Here is a 14,985-nt window from a genome sequence, read left to right as displayed (position 1 = left end):
CATATCTGTCTATCTAGATAACCAGCCCCACCAGACAAAGACAGTCCTGGAGATCTGCACCCCCTACGCCCGTCACCCCCTGCAGGGCATGTAGTTTGAAAGTTTAGTTCGAACAATAGGGGAGGAGGAAGGTGGAAGAAAAAAGGAAACTAGCTTAGAGTTGTTCAGAGTCTGAATGTTTGCTAAATTCTTCTTAAGTAATAGTTTTTTTTTTTTTTTTAATAAAAGAGAGAAAAACATGACATGTATTTTTAGTTAGCTTTGAAATTAGAAGGCTATTTTATCACGCTAAATGGGTATACAAGAAAAATCAGTTTTTCTTACAAAAAACTAGTATCTTAAAATATTCATGTTATACATATGTTATCTTCTTGGGTTTGCAAGGTTTATTGTATATTTTCCCAGATGTTTTAGATTCAACGTGTTGGCTTTTAATTTACCATTTAGTTTAATTTGAATCTTTAAATGTCCATGGGGAAAAAAAAATCTTCTTAACTTTCTAATTTTTAATTTTGGAGAATGCATTTTGATTTGCAGTATTTATAAGAGAATATTGGATAATTTTATGAAATATTTTATATTTTTTTCTGGTGTGTTTACCTATGTTAAAAAAATAAAGTATGCATCTTAATTTACTTTTAAAATATTTATTTAAACTTTAAGCAATTAAATTATGATATAGAACATTAAAGTCAGTTTGCATTTCAAAATGATAATAAACAGTCTTGACTAAGTCTTAAATTCTAGTGAATAGGCTACGAATTATAGCTTTAATAATGCTATTGCTGGTTAGTAGCTTCAGTTGTGTCCGACTCTGTGCAACCTCATGGGCTGTAGCCCACTAGGCTTCTCTGACCATGTGATTCTCCAAGGCAAGAATACTGGAGTGCGTTGCCATGCCCTCCTCCAGAGGATCTTCCCGACTCAGGGGTTGAACATGGGTCTCCTGCATTGCAGGCGATTCTTTACCACTGAGCCATCAGGGAAGCTTTAATAATAGCTGTTGCTTAATTTTTAGGAAATTATTTTATTATATTGTAGCATAAGGAGATAACTGTTCTAATAACTGAGAAACTCTGTATCTCAAAAGTAAGGCAGCTTACCTTTTCTATGAAGATGTATAAAGATCATGCACATGTGGGTTAACTCACATTACAAATATGCAAAAAATACAAAAGCATACACTCAAGAATCTTTTCTTGTTTCTCTTTCCCAGTCTTATTCCTGTTTACAGAATTTCTCGGTATTATATATTTTGAAACGTATGCATTCAACCATATGTAAACTCATTGTTTTCATTTGTTTTTACTTAAATATTATACACACACACACACATGTATGTATATGGGCTTCCCAGGAGGCGCTAGTAGTAGAGAACCTGCCTGCCAATGCATGAGACGCAAGAGATGCAGATTCAATCCAAGTCCAGAAGATCATCTGGAGAAAGGAATGGTCACCCACTCTAGTATTCTTGCCTGGAAAATCCTATGGACAGAGGAGCCTGGCGGACTGCAGTCCAAAGGGTCACGACTGAGTAACTAACATCACCAACCCAACACCATTGATGAACATTTAGTTTTTTCTCCTAAATTTTTGCTTTTATAAACCATGCTGCAATGAAACTGAACATGCATCTTGAAGCATATATATGACAGTTTTTGTGAAATAAATGCCTAGATTCAAGTGAGCCTTTTCTCTTTTCCTTGAGAGGCAGCTGGACAGGTACAGAGCCCCACCTCTGGACTGTCTGGCTCCTTCGGATATCATTTCTGTTTGTTCCTCAATCCAAAGTCCCTGGAAATATCTGACTTGGTGACCTTATCTCTTCTACCCTTCTAATTGTATTATTTCCTGTTTCTTAATGAGACGGGAAGAACAGATGTCCAGTAGCATGTACCAGTTCCTCTGCTCTGGGCGTTTGCCATGTCAGGCCAGAGAGCGGGCATGTCAGAAGTGCATTTACTCAGAGAAGTGTTAGTTGGGCGAAGCGAAAACGATTAATTTAGGGCTATATTGCAGGTACTTCACACATTTAATAGTCTTCAGGGTCTTAACAAAGATTAACATTGTTTAATCAATAAAAAAAATGCGGTTCATTTATTCTAAGCAGTTTTTGAAACAGAAGTCATAGGTTGCCTCCTTCTTAGAAGGATATTTGTGTATGGGTATGTTTTTAGCATCTTTGTTAAATTTCCTTATCCTAGTTGAACAATTAAAAAAAAACACACCCAAGTCTATTTAATAAAGGGGATGAATTCTAATCATTCATCAGGTTTTCCTATATTGCTGAATGGCTATTTCCAGTTCATTTCAAAAGCAGTTCAATTTTCTTTTTCTTTTCCATCCCTTGTTTATAACATTCATTTGTCATTTTTGTCATTTTGTAGACCTACCAAGAGCAGCTGTCAGGATCTTAAGCAACATGACATTCCTTTTTGTGAGTTTGTCATACACAGCTGAGAGTGCCATTGTAACTGCTTTCATTACCTTCATCCCCAAGTTCATCGAGTCACAGTTTGGTATTCCAGCTTCCAATGCCAGCATCTACACTGGTAAGGCACTGCCATTAGAACTCCTTGAAACCATGATCATTTTTGACCACTAAGCTAAAATGCAATGAGTGAAGACAAAGTTCGTTCTAACATTAAAGTGTTAAAATTCAAGTTCATGAACAGCAACCTTCCCCCTTCAGATTTTAGGAGGCGGAAGTCTTTGAATGTTTTCTCTTTGATTCAGACTGTGTTACTGTGTGACATTTTTACCAACTGTGTTTTGGAAAAGGGAGAACTTTTCATACTTGTGTTTTTAAGATTCTCAGTTTGAAAGAATAAAATAGGCAAAGTGTTCAAACTTAAACCTGAACAAATCTTTTTATGGGTTGACATGAGTCTGACAGTGTTCAATTGAAAAAATTTGATAGTCTGAAATAGAGATCAATTTCATGGTATTAGGATTTTCCCTTCATAAATGTGAATAGATTTTAATTCTATTACTGGAGGTACTTCAAGTTAGAAAGGAAATCTATAAATTTTGTCTCAGGTGATGTTTTATGTTTGAGAAAATTGATTTTTAGAAGATTTTGGTACAAGGACCCATAGTATCCAGTGATCAGATCTTTCTTTTCACAGTAAATTGGGTTCTCAGTAATGTGGGAACATGAATTCTCAGATATTGGGATTTTCAGTGTATTATACCATAGAATATTCTGCGTATTTCCTTAGTGGTTTCAAAGGTGATCAAATAACTGTACCTAAGGCTTTATTTATTAATAAAGTGCATTTAAGCAGTTAAGTGGAGAATTGCAAGAACTTTACTGATGGCCTTGGCTCCCACTTTCTCCTCCATGTCCACATTCAAACCCAGCAAGCTTGGATTAAATTAACAGACAAAGTTATATTATTTGTAGAAAGAGCAGTTGACTTGAATTATTTGAGTAATCATTTTGTTCCCTATTTCACTTTGCCCATAAAAAAACATGCATATTGAGTTGTAGGCCCATCATAACAAATCTTTTTATAAAGAATATACTTCTTTGGACCTTGTAATTGTCACCTATAATTTTTTTTTCTGTTGGTTTTAAAGAAATATATGTTTTCCTTACATTAGGGTAAAATTTACAGATTACATTGCAATTTGGTTTTCAGATATCCTGAACATTCCATTTCTAGTTTAATTCCTACTCTAACTCTGGCACGCTGTAGTCCATAGAGTCGCAAAGAGTTGGACACTACCGAAGTGACTGAGCACACCTTCATCCTTTGTCTTTTTTAAAAAAAATAATTGATTAATTATTGGCTGTGTTGGGTCTTTGTCACAGTGTGGTTGGGCTTAATTGCCCCAGGGCATGTGGGATCTTAGTTCCCTGACCAGGGATCAAACCCACATCCCCTCCAATGGAAGGTGGATTTTTAACCACTGGACCTCCAGGGAAGTCCCTACACTAACCTTTGTTGAGCAACAATTCTTGGATAGGGAAACCATGAGTGGTCTCATAGTTAGATCTGAAGCTATGTAACTGTCAAATGTAATCTCAGCATTTCCCACTCTGTGTTTAAGTATTAAAGGTGTTACTGGAAAGAAGGTTCATAGTCAAATAAATTTAGGGCTTGCTGAATTAAAATACTACAGAGTTCTTTGCTGTAGGACTTTTCATAACGCTAAGAACCCTTGGAGGAGGAAATGGCAACCCACTCCAGTATTTTTGCCTGGGAAATCCCAAGGAGCCTGGTGGGCTACAGTCTATGGGGTTGCAAAAGAGTCAGACTTGAAACTTAGCAATTATACAACAGCAATATACCAATGTGCATTGTGAACTCCCAAAGGAAGTTTCTGAGTATGGTCTCTCCCACATGTAGTTGACCATGGAATCTGGCTTTGTTTTTTTTTTAAGGCATTCATTCTCATGAACAGTGTTTCCTGGGGCACATATCAGGAAATACTGCCCTTCTAAGTGACGAGGGAGCAGAGATGTCTAGATCATCCCATTTTCCTCCAGATGGATCATTTTGATCTCAAGGTCTCCTGGGCAGTGGTCCCGTGATGAGCTGGGTTGGAACTGATGCACGTTGAGTGTATATTGACCAAGGCCATCTCTTAATTACTGGTCCAGTCAGAGGCTAGATAGATAACTTCTGTGGAGAAATAGAATACAGGGGTGTTTGGTTGCAGAGTTCCACAGTGGTATGTGGTCAAGGCAGTGGTCACTGAATGTGACCACCTGGGTAAAGAGGGTATAATAACTAAATCATGAAATTTGTTCATCCTGTGTTTTAATATCTGGGTTAAAGGAGCAGTATCACACTGTGCCAGTGCCACTCTGGTTTCATCAACAGCAAGTTTTTTTTTTTTTTTTTTTTTATCATTACCAATGCAGTTTATACAATGTTTGGTAGTCTTTGGTATTTTGATAAAAGGCCTTTCTAGCTCACATACTTTTTCCTTCTTTTCCAGACAGATAAAAAATAATAATAATTAAGAAGGTATCCTGGAGAAGGGAATGGCAACCCACTCCAGTATTCTTGCCTGGGAAATGCTATGGACAGAGGAGCCTGGCAGGCTACAGACCATAGGGGTCACAAAGAGTCAGACCTGACTGAGTATTAATTTCTGCACTTTCAAGAGATACTCAGACTGATTAAGAATAGTGGATGGCTTGTCATTACAATAAGGCTAAACAGGGCTGAGAATTCTTTTTAAAACTCATCTTGACTTTTTAAATTGGTAAGGATTGAATCCTTCTTACTCTCCAAGCAGAGATCTGTATTTTTTAAGAACTTGTTTAATCTTTTGTATTTAAACCCCTTTCCATGCATATAAGTAACTTGGAGAATGAAGAAATGTATCTAAAGGTGAATCTAAAAGTAGTTTTGATTTCTCCTCTGACAAAGTTTGCAAGTTAAAGTTCTTTTTTCATTAAAAAAAAAACTTCCTCGCCCCCTCCATAGCAATTTGTTTTGTTGTGTTATGTAGTGGAGGTGAGGCTCCATACATGTATCAAAAGACTGCTTTTGCTCACTTGCCCCCTTGCATAGTCATTGAACACTCTGAGTACTACGGCACTGTGCTCTGTGTGTGTGTGTGAGCAGGTAGGGGGAAATACAAAGACTCAAACTTGAACCTTAAGTTTCTTATAGATCTGGGAAGAGAGAGAGTGAGCTTATGCAATAAGTTTAGAAAAAGCTGTTTAAATAAATCAATGGAAGCTTTGGGTTAGTGTGAGTTGCACTTCATGGAGGAGAAATGGCTTTTAACCAGGCTTTATTTACTTATTTGGCTGTGCTTAGTCTTCACTCCTGCACGGGCTCTTCTCTAATTGCAGCAAGCGGGAGCTCCTTGCTTGCGAGCAGGCACTTCTCTTTAGTTGTAGTGCCTGGCTTCTCATTACAGGGGCTTCTCTTGTTGCAGAGCGTGGGCTCTGGGGCACCAGGGCTTCAGTAGTTGCGGCTCCCTGGCTCTACAGCACAGGCTCAGTAGTTGTGATGCTCAGTACATGCTCCTCGGCATGTAGGGTTCTGGACCAGGGATTGAACCCGAGTCTCCTTCATTGGCAGTTGGATTCTTTACTACTTAAGGTCCATCCCCTTATCCCCCCACTGCTGCAGGGCAATGGTGGTATCTAAGGTGGCTAATACCTTTACTCTCAAGCTGCTAATTCACTGACTTTGGGCTGTCAAGTGTTTCTCTCTAGGTATGTTTCTAATCTAGAAAACAATAATTTGGACTGGAATGAACTTGATGACTTCTTCCTGCTCCAAAATCTTAGATGAAATAATTTTCCCAAGGCCACATGTACCAAATAAACTTATTCTTATATTCCTGTAGAGTCATGTGGTTTTCTTACAAGGGAAATAGTTAATAAGCAATTCATCACTGGGGTATTTTTAGTAATGTTGTATCACCACAAACTTTGACTATGTCCAGCATCCTTTGATCTCTTTTTCTTTGCTATGGGCAATCAGAGGTAGTCCATGAATTTCTCTTGGAATTCCATCTGTCTCTTAACTCAATGCATGATTTTAGCCAAGTCACTTAACTGCCCTCGCTTGTAAATGAGTTTCTCATTTGTAAAATGTGAGTGATCCTCTCCCAAACCTACTAACAAAAGTTAAATGAGATACTGATATCTTAAATAATTTGCCATATAGTCATAGATGATCAGTAAAACCTTGGCATGTTGTAAGATCCTGTTGAATTTAAATCCCCATGAAGAGTTTTGTTAGATTTTCTGATTTAAAACAAACTGTGTTAGTCTAATTTAGAGTGGCAATTCGAGGGCATTTTGTTAAATCTCATCTGATAGGAGGAGTAATACATTCAAATGAAATTATATGGAGTGACTATTTTTGGTCCTGATATAGGAATAAAGTGGTAGAAACCTTCTAGGGCAGGAGATGGGCAGAAGATGCTGAGGAGGGAAATTCATGGTGTAATGCATCATGAATCCATTTTCCTATCTCTGTCTCTCTCCTCTTTCTCTGTCTCTCTTTTTCTTAATATTTATTTTTATTTCTTGGCTGTGCTGGGTCTCAGTTGCGGCTTGCAGGATCTAGTTCCCTGACTAGGGCTTGAACCGAGGCCCCCTGTATTGGGAGCTTGGCGTCTTAGCCACTGAACCACAATGAAAGTCTTTCTGTCTCTCTCTTTGAATTTCTCTAAATCAATTTACCAAATGACCAGCCTCCTGTTTGGCCAGTTCTCCAAGTGACCATTATTTCTTTTGTGATTCATTAGCTTCATTTACCTGGAGAAGGAAATGGCAACCCACTCCAGTGTTCTTGCCTGGAGAATCCCAGGGACAGGGGAGCCTGGTGGGCTTCCGTCTGTGGGGTCGCATAGAGTCAGACATGACTGAAGCGACTTAGCAGCAGCAGCAGCAGCAGCTTTATTTACCAATTATCAGAGTCAAAAATTTTATTCTAGCAAATTTGTATAGTGACCAGTAAATTTAAGAAAACGTAGTGAATGCATGGCTTTTTATATGTTTGTTGTGCTTTAATCCACTGCAGTCATTCTTTTTGATGTTCCAATTGTGCAGTCCTTGGGCTCTGGGAGTCCCTTCAAGTTAGCATCTGTATATCCTTTGGAACAACCTCAGTAGTCTTTATGGTTTTCTGCCCTAGACCTGGGATCAGTCACACTTCGACAAGGAGTCCTGGTTCCTTTTAGAATAAATGATCTTTGGATGTCACCCTCTAAGCACTGGGTGATCATTGGTACAAGTTGTTGTTTGTAGGCCTTTTTTTTTTTTTTTAAATAAAAAGAGGAAAGCAAATCATGAAGCTATGTAATATTTCTGCTTCAGTTATTAAGAATACAAGTTGACACTTCTTTAATACATCTTTTTGCTCTAGTATTGAAAATCTTTCTTCCTAATGACCTTTATATAATTACTTTATCCATATGTGTATGTGTGTGAGCATGAGTTTGTGTATAATGGTTTCAAATCATCTATCAGTATTATTACCATGAAATATGAAACACAGTTTTAGGTGTCTTTGTGGTTTTTTCTGTCCGTGGGCTACCTGTTAGGGATTTGTAAAATACTGTGGCCTAAAGTTATTTGAAATAATTCTTCTCTGTTTGGTTATGGCACAACCTGATATGCTGTGGAAATTATATGCTTTAATTTGTTTTTAGTTTTTTAGGATTTCTTTATTTTTTCAGTTTTAAATGAAACAATTTTAATTTTTTTTAATTGTTTGAAAGCTGCTTTACAGTTTTGTGTTGGTTTCTGCCATAGAACAGTGAGAAACAGTCATAATTATATATATATATATATATATATCCCTTCCCTCCCTCCCCTCCCCTCCCCTCATCCTGCCTCTCTCGGGCATCACTGAGCACCAGACTGGGCTCCTTGTGTTATTTAGCAGCTTCCCACTAGCTATCTGTTTTACACATGACTGTGTATATATGTCAATACTACTTTCCCAGTTCATCCTACCCTCTCCTTTCCTCGCCGTGCCCACAAGTCTGTTCTCTACTAGGTTCATCAGTACCGTTTTTCTAGATTCCATATATATGCATAAATGGCAACCCACTCCACTTTTTTTACCTAGAGAATCCCACGGACAGAGGAGCCTGGTGGGCTACAGTCCATCATGGAGTCACAAAAAGTCGGACACGACTGAGTGACTGATACTTTTTTTTTCTATTTTTTGATTTTTAAGTTAAATTTGTTTTTTTTTAAATTATGGAAGACATTTATATGATTTGAAAGTCAAAACCATACAATGAAGGACATTCAGAGAAGCTTCTTCTATGGGTCTGACACTGTGCCAGTTGCTGGAAACACTATGATGAGAACACAGAGGGATCCCACCCTCAAGGACCTTACACTATAGTGACCCCAATGGGCTGTGTGTGTTCCCAGACAAATTCCTTAACTTTTATGAGAGTTACAGGTTGTGATGATTAAATGAGGGCATGTAGATGGTGTGCTTAGCACTGTGGCTGCAAAGTAGCTTTTATTAGTAAGTTCAATGCCCACTTTATGAGGGCTTCCCAGGTTGGCACAGTGGTAAAGAACCCGCCTGCCAAAGCAGAAGACACAAGGGACTCTGGTTCGATCCCTGGACCAGGAATGTCCCCTGCAGTAGGAAATGGCTCTAGTATTCTCACTTGGAAAATTCCATGGACAGAGGAACCTGGCGGGCTACAGTCCATGGGTTAGCAAAAGAGTCAGACACACCTTAGCGACCAAACAAAATCAACAACAAGCGTTAACCTCTCCAGTCCTCAGTCTCATCTTGGGAATAAGGGGTTTAATGAGACCACCTTTCACCAAAGATCAACTGACTGACACCCCACTGTCTCCTCCACACAAAGTCCTCTGATCTTTGTGAGCAACTTCTTTTTCTAGGCATTCAAGTTAGTGTCTTGCCATTTCACTTTGGATGTATGTAATATCTTTTCCTGGCCCTTTAAATTTCTTTTATAGATATACTGATTTTTTTTCCCTCCTTTGGTGCATGTGACAGAACTGATGTTGAATTGCCACACTTTTTGCTTTTTTTGGAGGGACTGTCGAAGAGTAAGGTAGGTTGATGATTAAATTTCTCCTTTTAAAAACTCCAGACATTTTTACTGAGTGTGGTCCTGTAAAAGTTCATACCCTGCTGAAGTGAGGTGATCCCCACTCACTTTGGAGTGAGTCAACATCTTAGAAGAGAAAAGTGATGGATTTTGGAGTCATAGGTCTGGGTTCAAGACCTGCCTCTGCCGTTTATTCACCATGTAACCTTGGGTGAGTTAACTAATTTCTCTAGCCTCAGTTTTACTAGCTGTGAATCATAGCTATTTAATAGCTGGTGTAATCACAGCTATTTAACAGGGCTTTTGAAATTTTAAAAAGTTTAAAAGGGACTTGCTAAGTGTAAAAAGCAACATAAATATTAATAATGAGAACGACCCTGGATTTCATCTCCATTTATCAAGTATTTTGTTCTCCTCAATTGGACAGGAGAGCCAGGATTGTTATTATTTTAATATGTATTTATTTGGCTGTGTTGGGTCTTAGTTGTGGCACATGGGCTCTTTGCTGTGGTGTGTGGGTTACTCTAGTTGTGGCTTGAAAACTCGAGAGCACGTGGGTTCAGTAGTTGTGACTCGTGGGCTTAGATGCCCCATGGTATGTGGGATCTTAGTTCCCCGACCAAGGATCAAACCTATGTCCCCTGCACTGGAAGATGGATTCTTAACCACTGGACTACCAGAGAAGTCCCAGAACCAGGATTATTACTGAAAAAGATGAGGAGGAGAGGAAAGTAGAGGCTGGAGTATAATATGACTTGTTTTGTTGATAGATAAATAAAAGGTACAGGCACTAATTCAAGGATCCGTGGCCTCGTGGGTAGTGACAACTGGGGCTGGAGACAAACTGTCCTAACACCCAGCTCTTGCCACAATTTCTCATTTCCTCTGAGATGCTGTTAACGTGTAAAAATCATGTCCAGACCTAGTGAATATCTTGGCCCTTAAGTATAACCAGGATATAGTTACTACCGCACAGACAGGAAATAACTTACTCTTTTCAACGAAACAATGAGACATGGGCTTTGACATTATTAGAAGTTGGAGTACTGTCCTTTTGTAACCTGAACCGTCTCATCACGGACCACAGAAAATTTGCTTTGCTTCCAGGTTCAACTTCCCATTATGGCATCTTTCCATTGGCCAGAGGGTAGAACATGGGCTTATTTGCATTTGTTACTATTAGATGGGTTAGATTTCAGGCTAATGGTTAATTTTTTTTCAAGTCATTGTATTGAAATTTTTCTTGTATCTCCATTTGCAATAAAGATGAATATAATTCCTGTTGGTTTTTTGATTAAAAAATATATCTAAAAACATAGGTGCATACATACCTTACCTGAGCAAAGAACAATTCATGTATAATTGTTTTATGTACAGTAAGGCAATATTATTTCATTCCATTTAGCCTAAATTTTCTTGAAATATATTCTATGGATATACCAAACCCTTTTGGAAATGCAGTTGAATTTGGTGGACTCGTTCGGTTATGGAACAGCTGTGTAAACGTCCATATCTTTTGATAAAATTTTCCAGTAGAACATCTGTTTTTGTGACATTGCAAATTTTTTTTTATTATTCTTCTTTCTACCTTGTTCTTAGAGATAGTTATTCATGTAATCAATGGGTATGTATATGAGCAAACTGTCAATTTGTACTTAACTTTTTTTTTTTAATGAAGTCATTGGCATTAACTTCACTGGGCAAAGCATTCTACACAATAAATGAAGATTTTTAGGGAGTATAAAAATTTTTAGGGAGTTTAAAATAATTAAGGAAGCAACTTTACAGTTGCCTCAAGTATATTCTTGCCTGGAAAATCCCATGGACAGAGGAGCCTGGTAGGCTGCAGTCCATGGGGTCACTAAGAGTCAGACACGACTGAGCAACTTCACTTTCACTTTTCACTTACCTGCATTGGAGAAGGAAATGGCAACCCACTCCAGTGTTCTTGCCTAGAGAATCCCAGGGACGGGGCATCCTGGTGGGCTGCCGTCTGTGGGGTTGCACAGAGTTGGACACAACTGAAGTGACTTAGCAGCAGCAGCAGCAGTAAGTATTGTAGAAGCATCAGGTGCAATTCTAGTGCTGATAGCTAATAGTAGGTAAGTCTTTGTTTTTAGATCAGATTCCCAAGAATCTTAGAACAATGTATCAATAGAAACTTTGTGTTCATGTAAAATATCTGCCCAGTGGAGAATTTTACCTTATGGTACATGCTCCCAGCCCATCTTAGGGTCAGAAGCTTTAAGAACAAAGGGTCATTATCAGGAGGTATATAGCAATCTCTGCTGCAACTTCCAATTCTGTGGTTCTGTGATAACAAACAAAAAACCCAAATAATTATTTCATATTATATGGGAATAATTTTGAAAATGTTAGTAAGCTCTAAAACACATGCTAGTAAATATTAATACTAAAACACAGTGTTCTTGTCTGCTCTAACAGGCTAAAACTTGAGTTGCACCTGTTAAATTGCCTTCTTTTAAAAATTCTCTCCACTTCTCCATCTTTAATGGTTGTGTTTGGTTTCCACCCAGTTGTCTAAGATGTCAGCTACTCCTCTCCAGTTTTGAGTAAAAAATGAGTTTATTTGGCATGTGCTTTGTGTGTGCCTGTGTGTGCTCAGTCGCTCAGTTGTGTCCAACTCTGCAACCCCATGGACTGTAGCCTGTCAGGCTCCTTTGTCCATGGGATTTCCAGGCAAAAATACTGGAGTGGGTTGCCATTTCCTTCTCTAGGGCGTCTTCCCTACCCAGGAATCAAACCTGCATCTCCCGTGGCTCCTGCATTGGCAGGCGGATTCTTTATCACTGCGCTACCTGGGAAACCCAGGTGCCTTGCATATCCTTCATTTTGGTGAAAAGAAAAATGTGAAAAGATCCAGGGCTACCTTTGAACCTGGTGGAGCACTCCTGGCTATTAGTTGGAAGATACATTGCACTGATTGTTGCTACACTGTATTTTTCCTTTGCTGGTTCACTTGTATCATTTGGGGTGAAATTTAAAGTATTTATTGCATTTTTTTATTCCTTTAGCTTTTGAGATCTATTGTTGCCTTCCAAAGAGAAGCTGTTTTAAAATGTGTGATTTTATTATTCATAATCAAGAGTAGATAAGGTCTGAACAAGGAGGGAAAGAGACTAGTGTTTTGCTGAGAGATTTAGACTCATTGGTTGGTGGGGCTTGTCATTGCAATAGGAAGGTACATAAGAACTATGTCGTCTGTTTCTTCTCTATTGCTTTCTACTCAGTGGCTAGTTTTATAAAGTTGATTTATTGATGGACTTTTAAAAATGGAATTGCATATTTTATTTTATGTTTCTACTTTTGGTTGCACCAGGTCTTCACTGCTGCTCATGGCTTTTCTCTGGTTGCAGCGCACAGCCTTCGTATTGTGGTGGCGCCTTTTGCGGTGGCGCACAGGCTGTGAAGTGCATGGGCTCAGTAGTTGTGGCATGCAGGCTTAGTTGCCCTGAGGCGTGTAAAATCTTCACGGACCAGGGATCAAATCCATGTCCCCTGCTTTGGCAGGCAGAGTTTTATCCGCTGTACCACCAGGGAAGTCCATTAATGGGTCTTCTGAAGCCTAAATTCTCAATAACAGTAGGTTTGATGTCCTCCAAAGATACTAGAAGATTGTTAGATTACTAGGCTATGTTTTCACTCATTAAACTTATTTCGTGGATTTTATTACCTGTGGAAATATTCATGTCATTTGAAACAAAGAAGCACTTTAGGTTAAAAGAGAGCAGTATGTAGCATACTGGTTACGATTTCCATCTCAACTGTCCCTGCTTTGCCCAAAGTTCTTATATTTTTGGCTTAAGCTATCTCATTCAGCAAACAAGCTAGTTAATTTTTGAATTTTAAATTTTGATTAATTTTTGAATTTTCTTCTAAGTGTAAAATGTTCTGATCTCTTATTATCTTCACAAACTTATTTTGATGGCTAGATGAAAACAGTGTGTAATTGGGCGATCATTTATTCTCTGCATGCTGCACTTCCTTTCCTCTAGGTTTTTGCTCAAATGGCCCCTTGTCAATGAGACCTTATCCAGTATACCCCATTTAAAAATGCAGCTCCTCTCTCAGGACTCCTGATTTTCCTTGTTAGGCTGGACACTTTTCTCTGTGGTGCGTTTTATGTTCCAACACTCACTACAATTTCCTTTGTTATTGGTGTATTGTTTATTGTCTCTTTTCCTCACGGTAGATTATCGGCTCCATGCAGGCAGGTTTTTTTGTCAGCTTATTCACTGTGTATCTTCAGAATCTAGAACAGAGCCAAAACATAGTGTATACTCAGTAACTCTTTTCTATTAAATTAAATATACGTTTTAAAAATTATATGTTTTTATGAGCTTTCTGAGGGTTATACCAACATAAATAACACAGAAATGAATTTTAACTCAACCACTGTTGAAATGACTGGGGGTTTAAAAACAATACAATAAAGGGCATCTACAAAAAATCTACAGCTGACATTATACTTAGTAGTGAGACTGCATGCCTTCCTCTTAAGATCAGGAACAAGACCAGGATGTCTGCTCTTGGCACTTCTATTCATCACTGCACTGGGGATTCTAGCCAGAAAAGCTGGGTAAGAGAATGAAATTAAAGGTATTCAGATTCAAAAGAAAGATGTAAAACTATCTTTATTTACAGATTAGCCAGTCTTGTATAGAAAAGATCTTAGAGTACACTAAAAGTTATTAGAACTAGTAAATGAGTTTAGTGAGGTTGCAAGATACGAGACTAATACAGAAATACCTCAGAGATATTGTGGGTTAGGATCTGCAGTTAAGCGAATATTGCAATAAAGCAAGCCATGCGAAGTTTTTTTGGTTTCTCAGTGCATAGAAAAATTATATTTACAGTGTGAAAAAAAGTGAAAGTTAGTCACTCACTCGTGTCTGACTCTTTGCAACCCCATGGACTCCAGCCCACCAGGCTCCTCTACCCATGGAATTCTCCAGGCAAGAATAATGAAGTGGGTTGCCATTCCCTTTTTCAAAGGATCTTCCCAACCCAGGGATCAAATCCAGGTCCTCCAGCATTGCAGGCAGATTCTTTATTGTCTGAGCCACCAGGGAAGCCTCTATTTAGACTGTACTGGAGTCTATTAAGGACTTCCCTGGTGGTTCAGATGGTAGAGAATCTGCCTTCAGTCAGGAGACTTGCAATAGGATTACATCTAAAAATAATATACATCCCTTAATTATTATTGCTGAAAATGCTGACCATCATCTGAGCCTTCAGCAAGTCATAATCTTTTTGCTGGTAGAAGGTTTGAAATGTCGGGAGAATTATAAAATGTGATGCAGAGAGACACAAAGTGAACAAATACTGTTGAAAAATAGTGCTGATAAATTTACTCGACTCATGGTTGCCACAAACCTTCAATTTATAAAAAGCACAATGCCTGCAAAGTGCAATAAAACAAGGTATGTC

At 38.4% G+C, this 14,985-nt stretch overlaps 1 protein-coding gene across 3 annotated transcripts in view; it reads left to right on the top strand.

Moving 5' to 3' along the window:
- Positions 1-14,985, top strand: part of SLCO5A1 (solute carrier organic anion transporter family member 5A1) — a 286,620-nt gene that overhangs the window by 222,458 nt on the left and 49,177 nt on the right. For 2 of the 3 annotated variants that reach the window (XM_061438941.1, XM_061438943.1), the window contains one exon: positions 2,388-2,552. The exons of the other annotated variant lie outside the window; for it this stretch is intronic. In XM_061438941.1, coding sequence (XP_061294925.1) covers positions 2,388-2,552 — 165 coding nt within the window. The remainder of the gene's footprint in view (positions 1-2,387; positions 2,553-14,985) is intronic. 3 annotated transcript variants of the gene reach the window in all.

This window comes from Bos javanicus, chromosome 14, assembly GCF_032452875.1.
Source record: "Bos javanicus breed banteng chromosome 14, ARS-OSU_banteng_1.0, whole genome shotgun sequence".
Taxonomy (NCBI): Eukaryota; Metazoa; Chordata; class Mammalia; order Artiodactyla; family Bovidae; genus Bos; species Bos javanicus.
This window is presented reverse-complemented; position numbering and strand designations above follow the sequence as displayed.